This window comes from Electrophorus electricus, chromosome 26 (assembly GCF_041902795.1).
Source record: "Electrophorus electricus isolate QZ-2024a chromosome 26, ASM4190279v1, whole genome shotgun sequence".
Lineage (NCBI taxonomy): Eukaryota > Metazoa > Chordata > Actinopteri > Gymnotiformes > Gymnotidae > Electrophorus > Electrophorus electricus.
Genome location: NC_137522.1, coordinates 7,150,912 through 7,174,458, shown reverse-complemented (window position 1 = coordinate 7,174,458; position 23,547 = coordinate 7,150,912). Strand labels below are relative to the sequence as shown.

Sequence of the window (23,547 nt, the reverse complement as noted above, 5' to 3'; positions counted from 1 at the left end):
CCGAGCTACAGATTGTGTTAATAGCCTCAACACCACTCTAAGACAGCTCCAGCTACAAGCTCCAGTGGATCATAGTGAGATACTGGCAGCATGCTGAATGTGTGTTTCACGTAACATGTTCCTGCTTGTTTAATCAAGTTATCTTACCTTGTGTTTTCTAGCTGAATGTACTATTCATCTGGTTCTGCAACTCTGAGAAAGAAAAACATGCAGTGGTCACACCTGTTTCAACCATTGTGAGCATCTGTGAGCTTGATCTGTGTGTGTGTGTGTGTGTGTGTGTGTGTGTGTGAGAGAGAGAGAGAGAGAGAGAGAGAGAGAGAGAGAGAGAATGTGCACGTTTGCATATGAGAGAAACAGAAAAGAGACAGACAAATGGGAGGAGCCTCTGATGGTATCTTTAGTAACACACAGAAACACTCTCTAAGGGGCCTTTTAAACATCGTATTAATCACATGTATGCATGTTTCGGGCTGAAAGGCAGGGATTTTTGCAATAGGAGACGTTTGATCGTCTCGTTTTCTCTGCGTAGGCCTGAGGTTGTACACCAACCGTGCGCTAGAGGGCATCAATTCTCGATAGGGTGAAAAATTGCTCCGATGGATAGAAAAAAAGTCAATAAAACGACATCTCATCCAGCGCGTACATACACACCCGGCCTTTTCGTTTTATTGATCTTACACTAGATTTTCCACGGACAGAGACCTTTTTTTTCAATAAGTGTCGGCACTGAAAGGCTGTCGGATCTTTTCTGGAGGTGTGTGGGATCAGAGAGGAGTCCTGTCTTTCCCAGTTTCCGTCCGGCAGCATAGTGGCTCGATGTTCGTTGTTTTTCACTGATAACCGGGACCCAGGAATTATAAATAACAGCCAGCTCAAATTCACCAGAATTAACTCTCGGTCATCTCTGTGTTCGGCTGTGTTCCCTCGCCCATCATCGGACCATAGACAGGTAAATGCTCCGCTATTGTATCCCTTTAATTTTGCACACCTAAGACACTTCGAATAGCCTGTATTACTTAAACGCGTCCATCGGTGTGACTTGAACAGCGTTACGAACGTCTATCATTGTCGCATAATGTGAAACGATGCTATTCCTCGGTGAAGCCTAATCGGTTATACAGCAATCGGTTATACAGCAATCTTTCTGTTTTGTGACCACAGCTGTTATCGTTGCTGTTATGTATGCGCCGAGCACCGATAACATCCTCTCGTCTGTTACAATGTAGAAACCATGAAAATCACTCAAATTAAAACAAACAAAAGAAAATCTGAGAATGAACCTTTGTAAGGTTATTTATAAGATTATTTATTTAACCTGACTTTATAAGCAAGGAGAGCGCAGTTTAATGTGGACTGCTGCCTGCGCCAGGCCAACGCATGGGAATGTTTCGTTTATCCTTCCAGCTCGTCAAATAATGTTAATAATGATGCAAAAAATGATCTGTTAAACAAATGTCCATGTTATAGGTCTGTGTAATAAGATATGTCACTGTGCAAGACGAAAATATATGGAAGAGCAACTTTTTTTTTTTTTACTAGATATTTTCTGCCAGCCTATCAAATTTTGTATGAAAATGTTACACATCAACAAATGTATATTTTTTCTTTGCTCCGCTTTCGATATGTGAGGCTCTAGCTTCCTGGTTAACTAGCATACTTTTTTATTTGGAATTTCCTAGCCATCGATTCATAGATATGAATCGTTTATTAAAGTTTAATCTTTAGGCAGGCAGAGCCATGTGTGTGGTGACTGAGGTGTATTCCCTCCCTGTGTATCTTGATGTAATTCACTAATTCTCACACACACACACACACACACACACACACACACACACACACACTGTTCCTTGCTGTGTGTAGGATGGAGGAGCTCCTGAACCAATGGCTCTGGCAGGAGGACTACTGGCTTCCTTCTGGAATCACATGGAAGGACCTTGATGAAGGCTCTGTGGAAGGTGGTCGCTATCCTCTTCCTCGAGACCTGCTTATCACCCTTCCTCTGGCACTGGGTTTCATTGCTCTCCGCATTGTTTTCGAGAGGTCAGTGAGTTGCTGCTGCTGCTGCTGTTGTTGTGGAGGGGTTGCATTGCAGATGGTTTTAGGAGGTTATGGATATTTCTGGATATTGAGTGATATTTGGTCATGATTGGACAGTCCCGATTCTGGAGAAGGCAAGTAAAATGCGCAGTGCTGGCGAACAGCTCAAACTGCGCAGACCTCAGTTTTAAATAGACAAAGGAGCTGGTAAATAACCAGTGAGTCAGGGAAAGCTCCAGGAAAACACCAGAACTTTCAGAATAGGGGTCACCATTGTTCCATTAAAGATTATGACCAGGAAGCATTGAGACTTGTGATCACTACCAGGCTTGTGCTGTGGGAGACGGGGTTTCAGATGGGCACATGTGCCCTTTCATTCAGTGAAAAGACACCTTGTGTTCTCATCCTCGGTCGCCTCTTTCAGAACTGATCTCTTTCAGTTCAGTAAGTCATAATATGTGCATAAAGGTGTACAAATTGCAAGTGATTTAGATGGAACTCTTGAACAAAGTTCTAGTTAGACTTACAATATATAGCCTCTATGTAGTCCCCTCTAAATGTTATCAAGTTACAGCTAGAAATCAGGTTTGAATCTCAGCTCCACACTGTACCATTGACCGAGAAAACAGCTTGTGAATGACAGGGTCACACATGTTGCCATGGAGCTATAGATGAGTGTTAGGGTTCTCCTCTAAGCAGTCGGTGGTCTTCACCTACTCTGATTGGCCAGTGTGGCCTTCATTTTCTCTGATTGGCAGTGCAGTCCATGATGGAGGGCGACACCCGATGCTTTGGAAATTTGCTGTGATTAAACTGACCGGACATTAGAACTAGTTGAGTGGGAGACAGAAGTGTACACTAGGAAGAGTGGCTGTGATGACATGTGCTTCCTGCTTTACACCTGACACTCATGCACTCACTCCAAATAGCCTGACCGGTGGAACGTCCTAACCTGACACTCTTTATGGTATTAGACCTCTTGACTTACAGACACAAACTCCCCTCACTGTCAGTTTCACTGCACTTTCAGGCTGTTTTAAACATATTTGTCTGGCCCAGTCATGCCCAAAACGTAGAGAAGTAGGTGTCAAGACTTGGGAAAGACTGTGTGTGTGTGTGTGTGTGTGTGTGTGTGTGTGTGTGTGTGTGTGTAAAACATCAAATCTTTGTTTTCAGGGTGGTGGCATTACCTCTCAGCAGGATGATGGGTGTGTCTGACAGGATTCGTGCACGAGCTCCTGCCATTCCAAAGCTGGAGGCCTTTTACATGCAGAAAAACAACCACTACATGCAGGTTAGTGGGGAATAAGCCACTGTCCAAACACCTGTAACAACCACCACTCTTCTGAGAAGATTAGAGTGTGTCTGTAAGATTAGAGTGTGTCTTTAGAGTCAAAAGAGCATTTGTGAGCTCAGGTACTGATGTTGAACGAGAAGGTGTGGCTCGTGATCAGCATTCCAATTCATCCCAGATGTATAAATTGGAGTTGAGATTGGGGCTCTGTGCAGGGAACTAGAGGTCCCCACCGAACTCATCAAAGCATGTGTTTGTGGACATTGCTTTGTAAACAGGGCATTCATGTGTGTGTGTGTGTGTGTGTGTGTGTGTGTGTGTGTGTGTGTGTGTGTGTGTGTGTGTGTGTGTGTGTGTGTGTGTGTGTGTCCAGCACGCCATGACATGGAAATGAGCTTAATCCGGCGGTTTACTTGATCATTTGCAAACCGTAGATTTTCATTCGCGTTTGCACAAGCATCAGAAGCTCAGTGTTCGCATCTCAGTTCCAAAAGAATCCGGATGTTCTGAGTTTATTTTTGACTGGCTTGACTGCAAGTGAGAGGCAAAGTGCATATAAGTGGACATATAATACAACCCTGTCCCACCCGTAATTCCTCCTGCCGTCTGAGCACAGACAAGGAGCTTTTTAGCTCCCGCTTACTGAGTACATGACCAAAATTATTGTTGCAGGCAAAGATGTACTTGGGCAGAAACTTTTAAAGAAGTTGATACATGGGTTAAAAATGACTGCTGTGGTTGTCTTCCCTGAACTGTTTCCTGATCATGGTAAATGTGTAGCTGTGTTCCCTGCTGTAGCGCAGGCGTAGCTGTGTTCCCTGCTGTAGCGCAGGCGTAGCTGTGTTCCCTGCTGTAGCGCAGGCGTAGCTGTGTTCCCTGCTGTAGCGCAGGTGTGGCTGTCTTCCCTGCTGTAGCGCAGGCGTGGCTGTCTTCCCTGCTGTAGCGCAGGCGTGGCTGTCTTCCCTGCTGTAGCGCAGGCGTGGCTGTCTTCCCTGCTGTAGCGCAGGCGTGGCTGTCTTCCCTGCTGTAGCGCAGGCGTGGCTGTCTTCCCTGCTGTAGCGCAGGCGTGGCTGTCTTCCCTGCTGTAGCGCAGGCGTGGCTGTCTTCCCTGCTGTAGTACAGGTGTAGCTGTCATTCATGCAGGGTGAGCTCCTGGGCCTGGCGAAGCACTGTGGCCTCACGCCTCGGCAGATCCAAAACTGGCTCCGCCTCCGCCGTAACCAAGACCGGCCCAGCAACACCAAGAAGTTCTGCGAAGCCTCGTGAGTGCGTCCACCTTCCCCTCACGCACGTTCAGCTCCGACTCGCCACCTCGGTCGATCATTTGGGGGAAGTGGAGGTGCGATCACAGGAAGGGAGCGGTGGAGGCCTCTTTTAAACAGGAGGCCTCTCCGCCTCTCTCTGCTTCCTTCCGCAGGTGGAGGTTTGTCTTCTACCTCATCGCGTTTGCCGCCGGGCTCGCCGCCCTGATTGCTGTGAGTGTATGAGGCCCCGCCCACCTCTTTGTTTGTGAATATTAACCTAAATAATATAAGTAGTATAGTATAATATAGTAGTAGCAAGTTTTCCTGACATTGGAACATATTGCTAACATATTGGAACAGACACGATGCATCAGAAAAACTGTAATTGCACATTCAAGTTAAACTAAAATGGAAGATTTGAGAATGAGCAGAAAGAAAAACAAACACAGGCTAATATGTTCAGGTTAAATATGAGGTGTGATGTTACCAGCTGTTTTTTACAGACTGCATTTTTTTCTTTTAAATAAAACATCCCATTATATGCGAGTTCAAGAGGTACTGACTATTCCAGTATATCCTCGGAACACTGTACCCTACCCCTAAGCCCTGGTATCCCATACCGTAATTGTGTGAGTGACAAACTTGTATCACTGTACCCTTCACTCTCACACAGACACCCTGGTTCTGGGATCACCGGGAATGCTGGCGTGGATATCCCAGACAAGTGAGTGGCAGACAGCAGTCACTTTAGTGTTGGGAAAGTGGGAATATCTGTCTTTACTTGCCTTTCTCCTGTGTATGATGTTCATTCAGGAAATGATGTTCAGTCAAGGAAATCGATCTCCGACTCTTACTTTCACGTGAGATACGTTTACTTCCAGATGAATGTGTATCCACAGAGGGAAAGTAAATGGGCCAAAGGAAGAGGGTACATTCTCTGTTCCCTAGGTGACTGCCAGTGTTGGTGACCCACCCCCAAACGTTTTCAGAGGTGGAGGATGTGATTTCTAAAGGGTGAAATATTTTCATAAACATCCCTCTATTGTGTTGCGCTGGACTCTGTTCTTTCGTACACAACTCTTCTGTGTGTTACCCTGAAACGCTGAAGTTTTAGGTAGGACGTGTTGTGCAGATTCCGTTCACCCCACCCCATTACTTTTGCTGGCTGTTACATGCAATGATGTGCACGAACTCTGAAGTTGAGCGACCCCGCGTTCTGATTCGCCCAACTGGCTGAGCGTCTCTAATGTCTGGACATCTGTTCCATACCAGAGGCCCATTCTTAAGTGCATGTGACAAGCTACTGCAGCCTATGGGCAGTGGAATATGAAATAGAGTTAGACAGATGCTGAAGGGAGCTAAACTTGGGTATGTCCCCTGAATGAACGTGTTCCTCTCTACCACACTCGCCTCTCTCTCTCTCTCTTTCTCTCTCTGACCTCATGTCTCGCTCTCTCTAACTTTCTCTTCCTCTCCCTCTGTTCCTGCTAAACACTGTTTGTTCTGGTGATGTGCCCTGCTGTAGCCCCTGGCTGATACCCATTACTGGTACTACATGCTGGAGCTCAGCTTCTACTGGTCCCTGCTGCTGTGCGTCTCTGTGGACGTCAAGCGTAAAGTGAGTCTGCTTCCTTTTGACCTTGCTTGATCTACTGCTACGTGTTTATTGGGGTTTCTGTATCGTCAGCGATGTTGAGCGATGTCCGTCTGTGGTCCGTAAGACTGGAGATATTAAAACAGAACCGCCATTGATAATCGTATAAACCTCCATCAAACCTCAACCAGTTAAACAACTAAAAAACACAACCAGAACTCCTTACAGACAGAACGGTCATTAACAGAACTATGAGGAATAACACCACACTAAAATCGAGTGAAGCTTTATTGTACCAGAGTGTATTGAGAACATACTCCTATTATAATCCTACCCTGGGGAGATAACAGGGTGACATGGCTCAGCCCCCTTAGTGTATTGCTCACAAGCCTGACAGCAGTATGGAAGCTCTAATGTACCCTAATTCCTGTCGAACCCTGGGCCAGCTAACAAATCACAGTTTTCCTGTTGTGTACCTTGAGCACGCTGACCAATCGCAGTTGTTCCTGATGAGGGATCCGTGGGTGTTTTGATGATGGCATGCAGCTCAACAAGCATACGCGAGCTTAATCAAAATTGTGTAAACCAAACTTTAACTATATGGCGTTTCACTTTTGCTTAGATCTATAGCAGTGCTATATGTAGCAGTAATGTCACCTTTGCTGAGTGACATACTCATTTGGTTAGGTGACATCATTCTGTAAGGTCACAAGACTCTGTGTGAAGGCTCACTGGGTGTAGCGTAAAGAGGCGTGACATCAGGCACTACGCTCTGTATGCGGTGTGGGTGTCCACAGGGTGCTGTAGGTGCTGGCATTGGCGCGCAAGGGATTTCCAGTGAGAATAAAATGAGACTCTGGAGAAAGGAAACATTTATGTCAGATCACTGATGACAGCTCAGCACTGCTGTCTCATGAGCCCTAATTTAATATAGAGCACACACACACACACACACACACACACACACACACACACACACACACACACACACAAATCCATTATCATACAACACATTGCCCTCTAACATGGCTGGCATTTAATTGAAAACAGGTTTTCCATGACAAAAGCACCACCCAAGCTTTGTCTCAGTGCTTTCTCTAAACATGATTTTACAGTTTTAGGTTTTCTGCTCTGACTTAAGATCAGTTCCAGAGTCAAACTGTAGCCGATACTTTTCGTCCGAAGTGACTTCACCTACAGGGAGAGCTGCAGGTGCGCTTCAGAGCGGAACGTTTTTTGCCCTCGCCTGGGATCGTCTGGCCACGGAGTTGCTTTGTTGTGACGGGATTTCATGGTATAGCTGAGCATTTTTTGACCTGCTGTGTTTGTTGTCAGTAGGACTTTAGAGAGCAGATCATTCACCACATCGCCACCATCGTACTGATGGGTTTCTCCTACAGCGGCAACTATGTGCGTGTGGGGACTCTAGTCATGCTGGTGCATGACTCATCTGACTTCCTGTTGGAGGTAAATCCGGATTATATGTATTTAAATCCCCCATCCAAGTCTCGTGAAGATTATTATCTAAACCAGATATCCCTCTCTTTCTGCCAGCAGCAAAAAATAGTCCGATTGTATTTATGCACTAACTATGTCCTGCTTAAATCTTGTCGTAGAACTGCACACTTACACGATGGCTATCAGTTTAAATTAACCTATTAAACAAATGATTTAGATTTGATATACTCCAGCACTGTGAAACTCACCACCTTTTGACGATTCTAATTTTAGATTTTGATATTCAGGCATATGTGAATTATGGAGATATATGTTTTGTGTTGCATAACTTCAATATACCTTCTTGAAATACACTCCAAATTGGGGTGAGAAAGTCAATTTAGGTAAATTGTACAGCATATCATCAACTCAGGTTGAGTAATAATCAATAATACACCACATTGTGCTGGATTTGCATACAAAACAGATGAATATTACCCCCCCCCCCCCCAAAAAAAAAACCCCAAAACAAACAAAAACAAAACAAAAAAACAACATTCATTTTCTAAATTATTCTTCTGGAAAGAGACACAATTACATCCTTTGTGGGTCGTGTCAGTAGCCTATGACCGGGCCCTGAGTTTGTGGCTTTATTTCGCCCCCTACTGGAATAGCCGAGAATAGCTCTTTCTGTTTTACTGCTGGATGAGTCAGTTCAGTCACAGTCCACGAGACCAGTTTCATTTAAACGTTACACATTCATTTGGTACACCTGAGCAGGACAATAATATATTTGACACCACTGTTCTAAATCCATTTTCTTGCACTGCTGTATAAGGGCTACAATTCGACCTTATTTGGGTTGTGTTGCTCTAAACCTTTCTGGAGCTATAATTTCCTTCCTTACTATGGGTTGATTTTTATTTTCTTCTGCGTTGTTATCTGTAACGAGCACCTTAAAGCTGATCAGACTAAAAAAGTCTTGCAACTTTATTCTGAACCTGTGTGTGGTTATGACAGAATCTTACCGCATTTCCCATCTAATTTACTTGTGTCCATTTGCCCTGTTCACTATATAAAGGAGTACAACTGGCTCTCTGATCAACAGAGTTGGTCTTTGTTGATCGTGTTTTAAATTCTTATGTGAGTTATGTATTGATAGACTACATGCTTTGAGCAGCATCTGGGCATTGTGCATTGACAGCAGCATCAAGTGTGCTTGCCGGAGCTCATTCTAAAACAGTCCCTTTCTGTTGTTGTTGTATTCACAGTCTGCTAAGATGTTTAACTACGCTGGCTGGAGGAGGACTTGCGACACTTTGTTTGTTGTTTTCGCTGTAGTTTTCCTAGTAACGCGTCTTGTTATCTTTCCCTGCCAGTAAGCCCACCATTATATCATAAATCTATGAGTTATTATCAGTTCGTAAAAATTTAAAATATCATTATTTTAGAGACTGTTGTGTTGTGATATCTTGCTTTCTTTTTTTCCATATTAACATATTTTGGACTAAAAAAAAAATCATCTTCACTCTAAACTGGCTAAATTGACTGCTTCTGTTGTTTTGTTTCTCCAGGGTGGTCTATTCGACTCTGGTGGTGTCGGTGGATTTCTTGCAGATATTCCCTGGTTACTACTTCTTCAACGGCCTTCTGCTGGTCCTGCAGGCACTCCACGTCTTCTGGGCCTACCTCATTCTTCGCATGCTCTACAAATTCATCTTCTTGGGCAAAGTGAGGACCTCGAGAAAATCCGCCAGCCGCGTGGCTTTGACCGGTCAGTGTTGCGCAGGTCTGTACGAGTGCGACTTTGGGTGAACAGCGTTTTGCAAAACACGTTTCTCAGGTGGAGCGTGACGAACGGAGTGATGAAGAGGACGAGGAGGAGGAGGAGGAGGAGGAGGAAGAGGGTGACTGCACAGAGGGAGAGCCCTGCTGGGAGGAGAAGAAGAAGGGTATGCTGAATTCCAGGCTCGTCTCCCTGGCCAACAACTGTGTCCTCAACAACCTGACCCATCAGAGGAGGAATATGAACAGCAAACTACCCAAAGCCAGATAGTAGCCCTCCGCCAGACCGATTTTACCTGCTCGCATAGCAGCGATAAGTCATGACACCCATGCTGGTTTTGCAGACCACGTCCACTGAAATTTTAGTTCTTCTTACATGTGCGAAACATCTATATTTTCTCCTGGGGGGAAAAAAGGGGGTTTTAGGCCATTTTTAGTTCAAGTCTTTCATTCTTTAGTGAAATGAGAAAGATGTGAGCTGTGGCGCAATAACGCTTCATTTTACTTCCTTAAATGTAGCCAGCAACACTTTGCTAGAAGCTAAAATCGGCAAGTGGACATTGGACTCACTTTAATGATGGTTTTTTGGATAAAAATTGGTAATTCTGTACACCTAACAATCTCAGCATACCTGTAGAGGGCATCACAAGGTTTTGTAAGAAAGAAATATAGTGCATTTAAGGGAGGAAAAAAGAATGAGCACTTTATCCATTTACAATGTGTAATTTTAATTGTAAAATAGTTTTAGAAAGGGAATATAATGTGTCTTAAATTTAATTGATTCTGATTATTACATTTACTGTCCTTATATGGGAGAGAGACAGGTGCTAATATAGTGAACTGCTGTTTGCTTACAGTGGGACTCTCCTATATTTAACTATTTTTCCTGCTGAATTTTCAGAATTTCTTACACTTATAATATTGAATTTTGAACCATTGCAGCATCCATGTGGCTTCAGTTCAGCTGTCTACTGGGTTTACATACGCATATCCACATGCCTATACTGTTAAAGCATTGCTGTTGTTTGGTTTTTAAGAGGACTCACACCTCCCCCTAGTGATGGACTAGGGCATCCGTCCGCTTGTTTTGGCGACAATGGTTTCCATGAATCAACAGCTCATGAACTGCGAAGCTTTGTCTTAGGTGCACATGCTTTTTGTAGAATATTGTGGATTATTGCATTATGCAATCTGAGTCTGGTTGATTAGCAAAGGATCTCTCCATGAGTATGTAATCCGTTTCTCATTTGAACAGTTAACATGCTCCTAATATGCTATCTGGAATATATATATATATATATAATTTATTTTAGGCCATACTTCCTTAATAATAATATTAATAACAGAATTAGTAACACTGACGGGCATTTAAACTGGATTAAATAAAAGATAGTATGCTGTCTTGTTTCTAGGACAAATGCAACCTAGCAGTCTTGTTATAAACACCCAGTTTTGCCAAAGCATAAAATACCACAAACCACTTGGAAAACTCAGCTTTAGTTTCTTGTACATCAGTTAGTCCGTGACTGCATCCCGCTTTTGCAGAAATGTCCCTAGATTAACAAAATTGGGTAGAGATAGAAGTGAATTTTTAAAAAGTTTGATGGATACCCTCACCACTGCCTTTAAAGGGATTGTTAAAAGCTAACCAGTCTGGGCACGAAAGCCACCAGTTTGCAACTCTTGACTCCTATGTAGCTCACTTCCAGTTAGCATCGTTCATTATTTTGTGTAAACAATCCCTTTTATTACTGCTGCATATTTCCAATGTCAGCTTCCCTAGGTTTACAAATTTGGAGATGCACTTGGCCACACCCCCAGTGATGTTACCTGGGGTCACTGGGTCCTTCGAACCTCAGACACCCTCACCCAGGCGACTGTCTCCCAGGCGATCCAGCTGGGAGCAATTTATTCCCATCTTGGATCGAAGTAGCATATCCGTCCACAGATCGCTCCTTTTGATCACAAGAGCCATGTTTGTGATAAGTGTTGTGTGCAACATAGCAGTGGCATATGACTCCTGTGATGGCCACCATCGTAGTTTGCTGGAGGGGTAGGAATTCATAAGTGGTTTGCCTCAAGTCTGTACCGTAGATGACGTGCACTGTAGTTATTGCTGAGCCTTCTTTCTGTGAGCTGCACATCCATAGCACTTACCAGTCTTGCACTGCAAGGCTCTGTACACATGAAACCTCTTAGGGTTCAGTGGTCATCAGGGGCCAGTTAAGTCTCTCCTGATCTAACATTATCATATTAGGATTATGGTGATGGAATAATCCCGGATTATCATCATCCAAGATGCTTCGTGTTCAAGCGGCCTTTTTGTTTGTTTGTTTCACTGTATATTAACGTTAATTTAATTTAGGTTCATTTTTAATTTCGTTTAGGTGATTTTATTTTGTGAAAGCACTGTATTAACTGTCACTTATGGTATTCCCAACATGTAGTGATACCATAAGAGGCGCTTATTGATAAGTATATTGGAGGTGATGCATGGATGCTATGGGGACTGACTCCTGTCACACTGGTGTCTTCCACAAACTCCAGGCACATTCCCTCCATGCATTTGAATGAAAAATAATAAATACAGTTATAAAATGTTTGGTCTAGTGTATGCTGCATCTGTATAAGAACTACAGATATTAAAACGTGTATACCATCACAAAGTTTTATTTATATATATAATATTTTATAATCTTTTAGCATAGAAACATTTTTTAAAGGCGTTCATATCAACACTGTAAAGGAAATAACAAAATGATGCATAGTGCAGTGTTGCTGTTATTTATAATAATGATCTAGAGAAGCAAAGCAGACTTCAGCCCACTGCTCTTCGAGGTTCACCTGCCTGTCATCCGAACTGTGACGCAACCCCGTATTGGAACAGGGCACGGTATTGCATTATCTATTTCTAAACATGTGTCAGTATATGGGTCTAAGAGTACCATGTTTGTGGAAACTCTGTTGATCTTTCTCTCACTGATCAAGTAGATCTGCCCATTCACAGTAGCACAGCCTGTGAAGAACTTTCTGTCCAGACACTCCTCTTCCAGAAGAGTCCACTCATCAGTGTCAATGTCCAGACGAAGAGCCTTACCTCCCAGCAGATAGAGGGCGCCGTTGAGCTCAGTGGCAAGAAGATCATAACTGAGATTGCGAATGAGAAAAAGAGGCCACACATGCATCGTAACTGTGCTGAGGTATTGTTATTTACAACATAAAAAATGAGGACACATTTTTTTACTAGCCATGTATCTCAAAACTTTAAAGAATACTCCACCAGAGTTCAGCTTTAACCTATGGTGCTTAATCACAAACACAGGGTGTGCATGCATGTGTATTCATGTGGGTTTGTTAAATGACTAGCCAATAATCAAGTAGCTGGTCATAACACAACCATAGCAATATGCCACACTGGGCAGTTGTAATGGTTAGGCAGGAATTTCTGCCTAGAGACAAGCAGTGGAAGCCATTTCATCCAGTTAAATCACTATATTTCATTCCAAATAAATTTTCTGTCTTTGTGAAAGTCTGGCACCTACTGCTGCACCACGCATATTTCAGTGTATTACCATACACTAACATAAGTTCCATATTTTGAGGGTCAGGCTTTTTGCAAAAACACTCGTGTTCAGTTTTCTTACCGTGGAAAGGGTGAATAAGACACCACATCCCATTGGTCAGCTTCTGGTTTGTACCTCTGAATGCCCCTGTACACTTCCCCGTTCTCATCCAGACCACAAGCCACATAGATGCAGGAGCCCATGGCAACCACTGCTGCCCTTTCCACAGCCTGCATCATGGGGCTAACACTGTCCCAGCCATCCGTTCCCAGCACCAGTCTTTCCACGGTGGCCACGGGCCCCTCATCCATGCTGCCTCCCATCACAAAGACCTGGAGAGTCAGTCCGACCGAGCAGTGGCTGTGCCTGGACTTTTGCAGTGCTGGACCGTCTACCCACCGCTCGCTGCTACATTGGTAAATTCGCACCCAGTCAACACTGTACCACAGAACATCTCGGAAATAGCCGCCGGTCACCAGCACGTTGTCCCCTTAGAGAAGATAACGGTGTTGGTCAGTCTGAGGTGTTTTGGAGTCCAGGCCTGCTCCAGGAGAACTACACCCCTGCAGTGTTTTGTTGCAAATCGTATCTACTGTTGATGATCCAGATAACAAGGAACAAGTCTCTGAACATTGCAGGCAGGTGCACCATGCTTGCCTACATTGTTCAGAAGCTCCATCCTGCAATTCAGTTCTGCAGGAGGTTGGATCTCCTGAGGCAGGGCTGAGTACACATATGCTAAAATAATTACTGCTTATATAAAATCATTGTCGATCCAGCTAAATATTCATGCCAGACTTTAAATAAATACTAGAAAAATGACAGAACCTTCTTACTTAGGTGTATTACCTACTACTGCAACAGAGTACTGTATCAGGCACTTTCTCTCTAAGGGCGGGCAGGACTGCCACCTTCCACTGCGTGGGTTGAACTGATAAAGAGACTGGTGGTCCTGCTCATGTGGTCCACCAAGCAAAAACAGCATCTCTCTTGAGCATGTTCTGGGGACAGATCTGCCCATAGTCCAACTGCTGGGCAGGTGGTCATTCAGTTTGCAGATGAGTTTGGCACGAGGGTCTGAACTTTTCATCTTTGTCAGGAGGTCTGTGATGTAGGGCAGACTCAAACTCTCCGGTCTAACTAGCCCAGCCAACTCCAGGAAGTCGTCTTCACGGTTAGGGTCAAAGGTTGCCCATCGCAACATAACCTCAAAGGCCAAGTCCTCCCGTGGAACAAAAAGTTTATCACTAGCAAGAAGGTCAGCGATAGTCTCTTTGGAGAGATACAGGAAGTCCTCCTCAGAGGCTAAAGCTGGCAAGTGGGTGAGGACCACTTCGCGTGCAGCAGTGTATAGCTCAAGACATCCCAGCTGCCATGCATAGGCCATCATGCCTAAACAGTTGCTCAGGTGCAGCTCTCTCTCCAGGAACTTGCAGCAAAGTAGCCTGGCCTTCTCCAACTGCAGGTAGTTCGATGTCTCTAGGACTCCCAACACATTCTTCCTGTCGAGTTGTAATCTGAAGCTCTGAGCATATTCCATGAGGCTGCGGAAGTTTTCCAAATCTACACCTTTGATTTCAATATGCCTCCTGTTGCTCTCTCGACCTCCACCAAAGAACAGGGCTTGGAAGTAGGGGCTCAGCTGGGCCAGGTTCTCACGGTTGACGAAAAAGGATTCGGACTCTACCTGGAGCACGGTATCTGGCACTAGATCATTACCATCCTTGTGGCGCTCCTCACGGATATCTTCCTCAGTGGTGTGACCTTTCCCGAATAAACCTGTCTCTGTCCCAGGACCTGGACATTCGCTTTTAACCTGCGGGTTTCTAGACGCCATGTCTCTGCGCCCACCCTCTTCCACCTTCACGGCTTGGTCTATCACAACTATGATATATATAACTTCTACTAGCCTTTCACTGACACCACATGGGAATGGGATCATATTCCGGGGGAAAAACAAGGGCTAAATATAGCTACAAACAGAGTGGCACAGCAAGCAAATGCAAACAGTATTCCAAAGCACATAATACATTTAGAACATCTGTGTGATACTTGTATGGAAGGTTCCGTAGTTCCACAATCAACGTAAACATCTGTCATATGTAATAATCTTTACATTATATGCATTTTATGCGCGCTATTACCAATACAACAATTCACCACAGAAAAATTGCATTACATTCTGCAGCATTAGTCCTAACATATAATAAAACACACACCCGTGGATCCAGCCAGCCAAGTGTGAGGTGGGTGGCTGGGGAAGACTGGTAAGGAGAGCAGCATGACGAGGCTCAGCAGCGGAGCCTGGCTGGCACCAGGCAAAGGAGAGGCAACAGAGATGACATCTACTTTCCACGCTACAATGTCAAGGGCCCCTCGGACCCATACTGCACGCAGTGCATGACGATTCGGCAGCCGTACCTGCAGGCTGCACAGGAACGGTTAGTGCTAGAGCACTTCCTGAATGCGCTGATGCCAGAAGAGCTGAGGCAGCACGTGCGACTCGCCACGCCCGCCAGTGTCCAAGCAACCATCGCCAAGGCAGTGAGAGCTGGCAGTGTGGCCCTCGCTTTCCGTGGACGAAGCTGTCGAATCTGGAGGAGCTGAAAATGCAGAACCAGTGCCAGTTAGTGGCCCTCACTCTCCAGAGCACACAAAGAGGACTCATGTAGCACCAGCAACACAGCACATGGGCTCTACGGCCAGGCTACCACACACAATAATATAGAGCTGTACATGCACTTCTGCCAACAGTGCATGGCAGAACAAAGACTGTCACTCTCTCAAGGTTCACTAGTATGGCTGTATATCCCACGCCACAGGAAGGGACTCGAGGATGCGGAGAGGCTGCAGCATGGAAGGCACGCCAACCTGAGTGCTTGGAGGAACTTTGTCAGGACAATGTGGGTTGCTAGGACAGCTGACCCTTCGGTGTGGGGTGGGGTGTGGCTGTGTAGCAGCAGTCCAGTAGGGACCTTCCCGTATGGATGGCAGACTGCCAGAATGCCATGAGGCTCTCCACAGCTTTTTTTTGTTTCATTTAACTGTAATGTTTTAAATGTTAGATGGTTAGTTGCCTCCCTTTTTGGTTAATTAGTGTTTTAGAAACGTCTACTGTCATAATGCTTTTCTGTTTATAACCCTCCCACCATTTTTCCAGTTCCATGTCTTATTTTTGTTGTGCACGTACCATGTTAATGTTTCATTGCTTCAATGTTGTTTCCTCAAGCAGAACTGTCTTTTTTGTTGTCTCTACATATAGACAAAGAGCGATGTAGAGGTTTCAGTGAAGGTTTTGGGGTTACACAAAGAAACAGGATGTGTTTCAGTGTAAAATTAATTCAGTGTAAAATTAGCCCATCTGTTTACCTTCATGAAAGTCAGTTTCTTGGCTAAAGGACCTCCCTTACCTGGATGGACCCATCTCAAATCAGTGGCACATAAAAAAACACAATTTACATATAGTAATAGATGGGCTGTAAATTCTAACTACACCCTCAAAGTGCTTCTAATAAACCAAACGGTGAGTGTATGTAATGCAGGTATTTTCATGGAAGGAAGGTGTAATTGAAAGCTTTGTAAAAGCTGTTTATTTCCTGCTGAGACAGTAAATCTGTTACAGCCAGTTTATCAGCCTTGACTTGTTGATACATTTAAGACCCATTTTAAAAATCAACTCCCTCAGAATACAGCAAACCTGAATTCAAATTCAGAAACCATGAGAAGAGTTAAAATAGTATCTTTTCCAACTCATTCAACAGGAAACAATCCTCCAATGTAAATTACACATTTTTTACAAAAAGCAAATGAGCTTTTACATATTGTACAGAAAAATCTGAGCCAAATTCAAGCATTGTAAATTCAAAACAAACAAAAGCCCACACATTCTTCTAAGAGATAATGCAAGACACAAATAAAAAATATATAATTTTGTTTCATATATTGATGTTTGAGCATGGTGATTATAAAGTATTTTTGTTTATTCATTAGCCATTCTTGTTTTAAAGCTATACAATCAGATGCATTTGGCACTAGTTGTAATATCAGAGTACATACAACAGTGGCTCTAGTGATAGTCCATACAGCACCAAAAAGTACACATCATTAACTTTATAATGCATAATTTGTATATGTAATTTGAATATCTACGTTTGCGATACAAGGAACTGAAAGCAAGTGTGGAAAAGGAGTTAGACTTGTGGCAATTATTGGTTTGCTTTTGTGATTTACAAATGGAAAATAAAGGAGTTCCATTATAATAGTGAAGAAAACCAAAGTTTGTCACAACTCAATTTATTTTCACAGCCTCTTCCCCAAGTATTCTCCAATCTTTGGAAACAAAAATGCATTTTCTCAAAATACTAGAGTATTCGTTGAATTTACGAATTTGGTGTTATAATGTAAACGACTTATTTTGAATTATCAAGATACGATGATACATATGATGATTTTTTTTTTTTTTTTGACTTATAGGTAAATTAATGTTAAATGTAAATATTTTATCCATGGCTCCATTAGACGGAGAATATCAGAACGTTTTGAGTTTTCATTTATTGAAATCCCCAAATAGGACACCAAACACTGTCAAACCTTTGTCAAGAGATGATGGTACTCTTGAGAATAATATTCCCAAATATTACGTACTACAGAGTCAGGCAAAAACAGCAATTTGTGACTATTATAAAACAAACTGAAGATTCTTTCATTTAAGAGCAGCATGAAGATGAGGCACAGACCAGCCTTATGCAAGGGACTCGAGATGATACTGGGGGGGTCTCTTGGCAGAATTTAATCGCAATAAATTAAAGAGCAGAGATAAAAACCTGCAAACCCACACACAGCACACTCAGTAACAGCAGCAGAAACAGACCCACAGCCTAATGTCCAGGAGTGAACTCATCTAATACAGATGGGGACGGATCAGGCCTCTCATATTAGTGTAAGTCACACATGGCTTTTCTCTTCATGACTAACAGGGTACCACAGTCGCAGTCTCATTTAAAAACTTCTCCCAAACTCTCCGCAAAACGCACGCATGCTACACACAAACTAGTGCTTCCATTATCTCTGTCGCCCCCTAGAGATCCCAGTCTGGGTTCCACGTTCACTCGTCGTCAAAGGTCTGCTGGAGCAGGAAATTGGCAGCTAGGTTCTCGTTTTTTTCACAGGCGAAATAAGCCTGGATGACTAGTCCCTCTGGAAACCCCAAGGCTTTTAACTGCAGAACATAAACAAAGACACGAGAAGAATACTCTTAATCAAACATGTACCACCCTAGTACTCTAGGTCTCTATCTTTAAGATCACAAAAAGATTGAGTAGTAAACATGCATGTTTTACTGGAAGAGCTAGTGTTACCCCAATGCATCTTTGGTTATATAACTCTAAATACCATCACACATTGCTGCATCTCATGCTTTGCGCCATGAAGAAAATGATGCATGACTTGTTTAAAAAATGTCTGAGGTGTTCCTACCCTCTCGATAGCCTCTTTTTCCTGCTGGGTGACCTGGATGTAGCTCGTCTGAGGAGCGCCCTGTGTCTCTGCCACCTCTGCCTCTCCAGCCGGTGGTTCGTTAAGCATCTGCACAAATCTCTCCTGGTGCTGCGTTATTTGCTGTGAACGAGACCGGCGTTTTTGAGCACGTCCAACCGCACGCAGCACGTCTAAAGACGTTCGGCTTAGAGCATCCGTCACCTGCAGTAGCTGAGGGTTGTCTCGGCCCAGCTGCTGCAGTAAGGCGGGTAGGAGGGCAGGGTTCTGTTGGATGATCTGACGCATTTGTTGGAACTGCGGCTGGTTCCTCAGGAACTCCAGAGGGTTACCTGACGCAGGTGGGTCCTGGGGGAGCGCAGACATCGCACCTGTTCACAGTATAGAGAGGGCTGTACAGAGGTCTGCCCCAGGCACAAACAAAGCACCAATGGACCAAAGTCAGCATTGAGCGTCATCACAAAAGGCCTGCTTTTGAAGTGTATCACAAGTATTGTTCTCATCAGATACTCAATCTATTTTATTCTCACTATCAAAAAACACAACAGGACTCTGGCTATATTTCGATTGGCTACCTTGTGTATTGGAATATTGGCTAGAACGTTCTAGTAAGAATATTACGAGTACTCGGTACAGTAAAACTTTAAAAAGGAACGCAGTACGATGTCATCGTTGCCCTTTTCTTTTAACCCCATGCGACACACAAGGCCAGCACGTTGGTTGGATTATGGCCATAGCTAAGTAGTACAAACATGCCGTACGTATGCCAGCATTACAAAGGAAAAGATGTAGCACAGAACATTTTTGTCAGATTATGCCACAATGTAATTCACCATTCAGAAAGTTCATAGAAACAGCTAAATGTTACCGTAGCGTGCATTTCTAAACAAAGACAGGTGGTTTCTTCCTCAGTGGTCTGAGTAACGGTTTTTGGAATTCTGGAAATGAAAAATTCAGGTAACCTAGGTGTCCAATGTGGCACACTTACATTCTGATGTCCTCCAAATACACAAATGTTATTCTGGCTTACTTGATTCAAGACATAATAACAGTTTGAGATAATAATAAAAGCCAGGATTCTACACAGCGGGTAAACGTTAGAAAACAATTGCGCATATTTGGACTTTCCCCGCCCCTGGATGTTTCGCCCAATCAAAGCAAAGGTCGGAGACTTGGCTGGCGCTTGGGGCGAAGGCAAGTTCGTATCTATGTGACATTCTAACTCGTTACCACAGGAACAGCACTGTGGGCTTACCAGTGGCTGCTGGAGGGGGCTGAGGTCTTTCCGTTGCCGGGGTGGGTCGCACTACTTCTTGTGGAGGCTGCTCCAGTTCAGTAGGAATCCCCTTTGAGAGCACATATTGAGGTGTAAAATTACTCTCTTACTGATCGGTTTGTCATCACCCAGTGAATCTAAGGGGCGTTTCTGATATGTTGAAGAAGTCTCGCACCATGAGGAGGTATTCCACTGCCCGGTCAGGGTTGTTGTAGCTGGCTCTCAAAGCAGCGATGACCTGCTCCCTCTCGTAGCCCATGGACATGATCTCTGCCACCAAATTCTCATACGCCTGCCCCGTGACTAACCAGCATGAACGAAAAGAGGTTTAATAGTACAGGCTAATCTTTCTGAACTCCATTAGTAAACTGTCAAAAAGTGACAAAATCGGTCACTAACCAAGAATCGATGCTGCTTCCTCTAGAAGACCCAATTCATCGATAATGCTAGAAGAGTGGAAACAAAAATAATAATTTTAGTTTTTAGATCTCAAAGCGCTTTATATTGTAAAGATTAAACATTTAAGTTTACATAATGAGAAAGTATATTATTCAAATAACAATAAAATGATCAAATAAATAAATGAATGAAATGCTAAATTATGCAGACCAGAAAAAAAAAGGAAATGTCAGGTTTATCATTCTGTAACCAAACAGACCAAACTCCAGCCCAGAGCTCTACTAGATAGATAGATAGATAGATAGATAGATAGATAGATAGATAGATAGATAGACAGACATAGCTGGCTTTAGGTTTGTGTGATGTTTATGTTGGTTGAATCATTACATTTTGTTGTATATTACAATATTATATTACTTATAATTTTTTCACAACCCATTGCTCTCCACTGACTTTACTGTGATGTTTCTCAGTCTGGAATCATTAGATTAGCAGCATCTTAGGTGCAAACCTCTCAACCCTTGTTTTTAATGTCAATTTTTAATCAAAAAATAAAAAATACTTTGTGAAGCCACAGCCCAGAAAGTGGAAAGTTTATTTTACTTTGTTACTATTTCTTCAAAATATGAAGCAACTGAATGTGATGTGCCATTTATAAATGGTGCTCTTAAATTACATCTATAAAAAAAAATCCACAGTCAGTCATGTAAAAAATCCATAAATTATGGCAATGACCCTTTACATCCAGACGCTACTAACCTCAGCATTGTAGTTTAACTACTATCCTTGTTCTGATACACCATATTGACCATTTCAAGAAATAACTACCACATAAACTGAACCAAATGTTGTGGAAAACAACAGGCCTGCATGAATATAGAGGAACATACCATACTTCATATACTGAGCTTCAGACTGACACAAATAATGTTATAACTAATCAATACTAGACAAGACTGTTCTCTGAATGCAAAAGGATAAAAGAATAACCACGGTAAGACCAAATCCTGAGGCCACACCTGGCAGCTGGCTGGGCCTCAGCCGGAATGGAAGACTGCTCAGGATTTGCTGTCTGCGGCTGCTCCACTAGTGCGGGCTCTGGGTTTGCACTCACTGTCTCGGTCGAGTCTCGGTCTACCGTAGCATCCGGGGCAGCAGGGGGCGCTGTGGCCGGCGGAGCAGGAGGCTCCGCTGTTGGTGCAGGTTGTACAGGGAGAGGGGTGGTTGCGGGCACGGATGTGGGTGTTGGTGCAGGTGTGGGGAGCGGGGCGGGGGCGAGGTCAGGCGCACATGCAGGGGAAGGTTCGGGGACTACAGGCTCAGATGCAGGGGGAGCAGGTGTGGAGACAGGCTGAGGGGAGACGTCAGGGACGGGAACGGCAACTACAGGAGGAGCTGCTGCCGGCTGTGGAGGTGCAGTTGGTTTTGGCTGGAGAGAGAGAAAACGCAGCTGCTCGGAAGCCAATTTCTGCGACCTTATATTTAAAAATGATGCAAATCAGGAAAGAGTTGCATTTATCAATGGCCATAGTGACCCACATCTGTTCTGTTTTGTCCTGCATTTTTAAACACTGTCACTTGGGAACCTCTACAGGCTGGGCAGGTTATTACAGTTGCTAATGGGGACAACACTAAATTTGTTCCATTTGTGTTTTTCATTAATTAAATACATAAATAAAACGTAGCTAGTTTAATTAGAAAAATCCTACCTTAGTTACCATGACCACCACAAAGTTCTTCTCCTCTATTTTGTATTCCTTCAATGGTATGTCATCATTCAGGATTTTACCTAAAATGAATGAGTGCCGGTTAAATTTCACTTTAAATTAAAATGTATTACTCATATCTCTCTCTCTCGTATATACATATAAATTATATTACTCATCAGAAATAAGCTGTATACACTATTTACAGCAGGACTTACCAAAAATAAATAAGATATGAAATAAGGCAAATATAAGAACAAACCATAAAAAAATGAGAAGATGATGATGGAGCTGTTACCTGCATAGATGAGCTTCTGGCCAACTACAGGGTATGCTTCTTTTCCCTTTTCCGATTCTATCTTTTCCTTGAGAGCACGTACCTGTCATGGAAATTCAGTAATGATTCTAATAAAGGCACTGGACTAAATCTAAAGTATTAAGTTAACTCAGTTCAATGTACATCTCCAGGGTGGCCATGTAGCTACATTTTATAGGACGAAATTTCAAATGCATATCTACACATGCACATTTTGTTAATAATTAAGGCAAGATTTTACTCTTATATGGAATGCTGTCAGTGGTGTCACATTATTGCCTATAATTAATTATCCTCTACTGATGCAAAACACAAGATAATGATGACAGGATATTCAAATGCATTATGCACCAAAAGTAAAGTAAATCTTTTCTTAATCCACTGTGTTCTTTAAGATAATTGGCCAATTCCTGTTGCAAAGCTCCCCAAGTACGTTTGCCCATCTAAATGAATGGTGTCCATACTTTACAAAAAAAACAACATGCCTCAAAGTTTGTTTTTTAAATTTACACAGTATCAAACCATATAGCCACACATCCAACAACGCCATTAACAACAATTAAATCAGCGGTAACCTCGAGGTTTACGGTGCTGTAACTGTTTTTAAACGGCTAAATACCACCCGAATAGTTATGGCACTAAGACAGTTAGCTAGCTAGCTAATCTGTACCAACACACCCATCGACACGGGTTGAAAATCGTCCTCCACAGGCATTTTTTGGGGGAAAAAAAACATTATGTAGCTACCAAAACATGACCTGGAGAGGCTGGGTCGATAGTGCGTCGTCATTCTGAGGCGAAAAGTTGGTGCCTATTGAAACACTTCGCCGTCCTCCGTGGCGTTAGCCTTTGACGTGGCGGTTTTTTTTTCGTTTGTTTTTTTGTTTCGTTTGTTTGTTTTTTGCAAAAACTTGTCCATTTTGTACCTGCGAAACTGTGCCGTTTTTTTAAAAAAAAACAGGCATCCCTCACCACATTTGAGCAGCCAAGTTGTCCGCGCCGAGGCCCCGGCTCATCCCAGAAAACCCCCCTCTCCCCACGGTGGCATAATTTACTCAGCTGGCCCCTCAACTTCAAAAAACGCCCACTTACCGTGAGTCCTTCGTCTATTTGTATCTTAAACGTTTGCTGCTGTAGAGTTTTCAACGTAATCGTCAGCATCGTTAAATGGCGAGCTAGCTATACAGACACACACACGCAGGAATTCACGTCTCTTGGCTGTAACCGTTACCAGCCACAGCATTTAGATGTGACTCAGCTTTCTGAAGCGCTCCTGCGGTACCACGCCATCTACTTGCGGCCGGGGACAAGACACGCCGGCGGCGGGAATTAGGTTATGAATCGCACTCCTTACATGGTACACACACACCCCCCCCCCAAAAAACTGCTCCATTGGACAA

General features: G+C 43.5%; 3 protein-coding genes across 5 annotated transcripts; 1 reads left to right on the top strand and 2 right to left on the bottom strand.

Annotated features, from left to right (window-relative positions):
* The first annotated feature begins 454 nt into the window (after positions 1–454).
* Positions 455–11,994, top strand: cers4a (ceramide synthase 4a). Its single transcript, XM_027010680.3, has 11 exons — positions 455–952; positions 1,864–2,043; positions 3,217–3,334; positions 4,478–4,596; positions 4,752–4,809; positions 5,252–5,302; positions 6,104–6,196; positions 7,511–7,639; positions 8,881–8,987; positions 9,184–9,340; positions 9,453–11,994. The coding sequence occupies exons 2-11, from the start codon at positions 1,865–1,867 to the stop codon at positions 9,663–9,665; spliced, it is 1,224 nt and encodes a 407-aa protein (XP_026866481.2). The 5' UTR covers positions 455–952; position 1,864; the 3' UTR covers positions 9,666–11,994.
* A 70-nt stretch (positions 11,995–12,064) lies between these two features.
* Positions 12,065–14,874, bottom strand: LOC113577809 (kelch-like protein 24). The gene is made up of 3 exons (XM_027010681.3): positions 13,807–14,874; positions 13,039–13,447; positions 12,065–12,541 (listed from the first exon to the last, which is right to left on the bottom strand). Exons 1-3 carry the CDS (start codon positions 14,792–14,794, stop codon positions 12,235–12,237), a joined length of 1,704 nt encoding a protein of 567 aa, XP_026866482.3. The 5' UTR covers positions 14,795–14,874; the 3' UTR covers positions 12,065–12,234.
* Positions 14,875–16,524: 1,650 nt separating this feature from the next.
* rad23ab (RAD23 homolog A, nucleotide excision repair protein b) lies at positions 16,525–23,443 on the bottom strand. Of its 3 annotated transcripts, none has more exons than XM_027010700.3 (10): positions 23,240–23,443; positions 22,130–22,211; positions 21,835–21,914; positions 21,145–21,554; positions 20,126–20,172; positions 19,902–20,029; positions 19,706–19,796; positions 18,655–18,821; positions 18,433–18,573; positions 16,525–18,175 (listed from the first exon to the last, which is right to left on the bottom strand). In XM_027010700.3, the coding sequence occupies exons 1-10, from the start codon at positions 23,306–23,308 to the stop codon at positions 18,062–18,064; spliced, it is 1,329 nt and encodes a 442-aa protein (XP_026866501.2). In that variant the 5' UTR covers positions 23,309–23,443; the 3' UTR covers positions 16,525–18,061. The 3 variants fall into 3 exon arrangements, with proteins under 3 accessions (XP_026866501.2, XP_081564196.1, XP_035379177.1); XM_081708070.1 differs by lacking the exon at positions 23,240–23,443 and adding an exon at positions 22,895–23,113; XM_035523284.2 differs by lacking the exon at positions 23,240–23,443 and adding an exon at positions 22,906–23,113.
* Between the last annotated feature and the right edge of the window lie 104 nt (positions 23,444–23,547).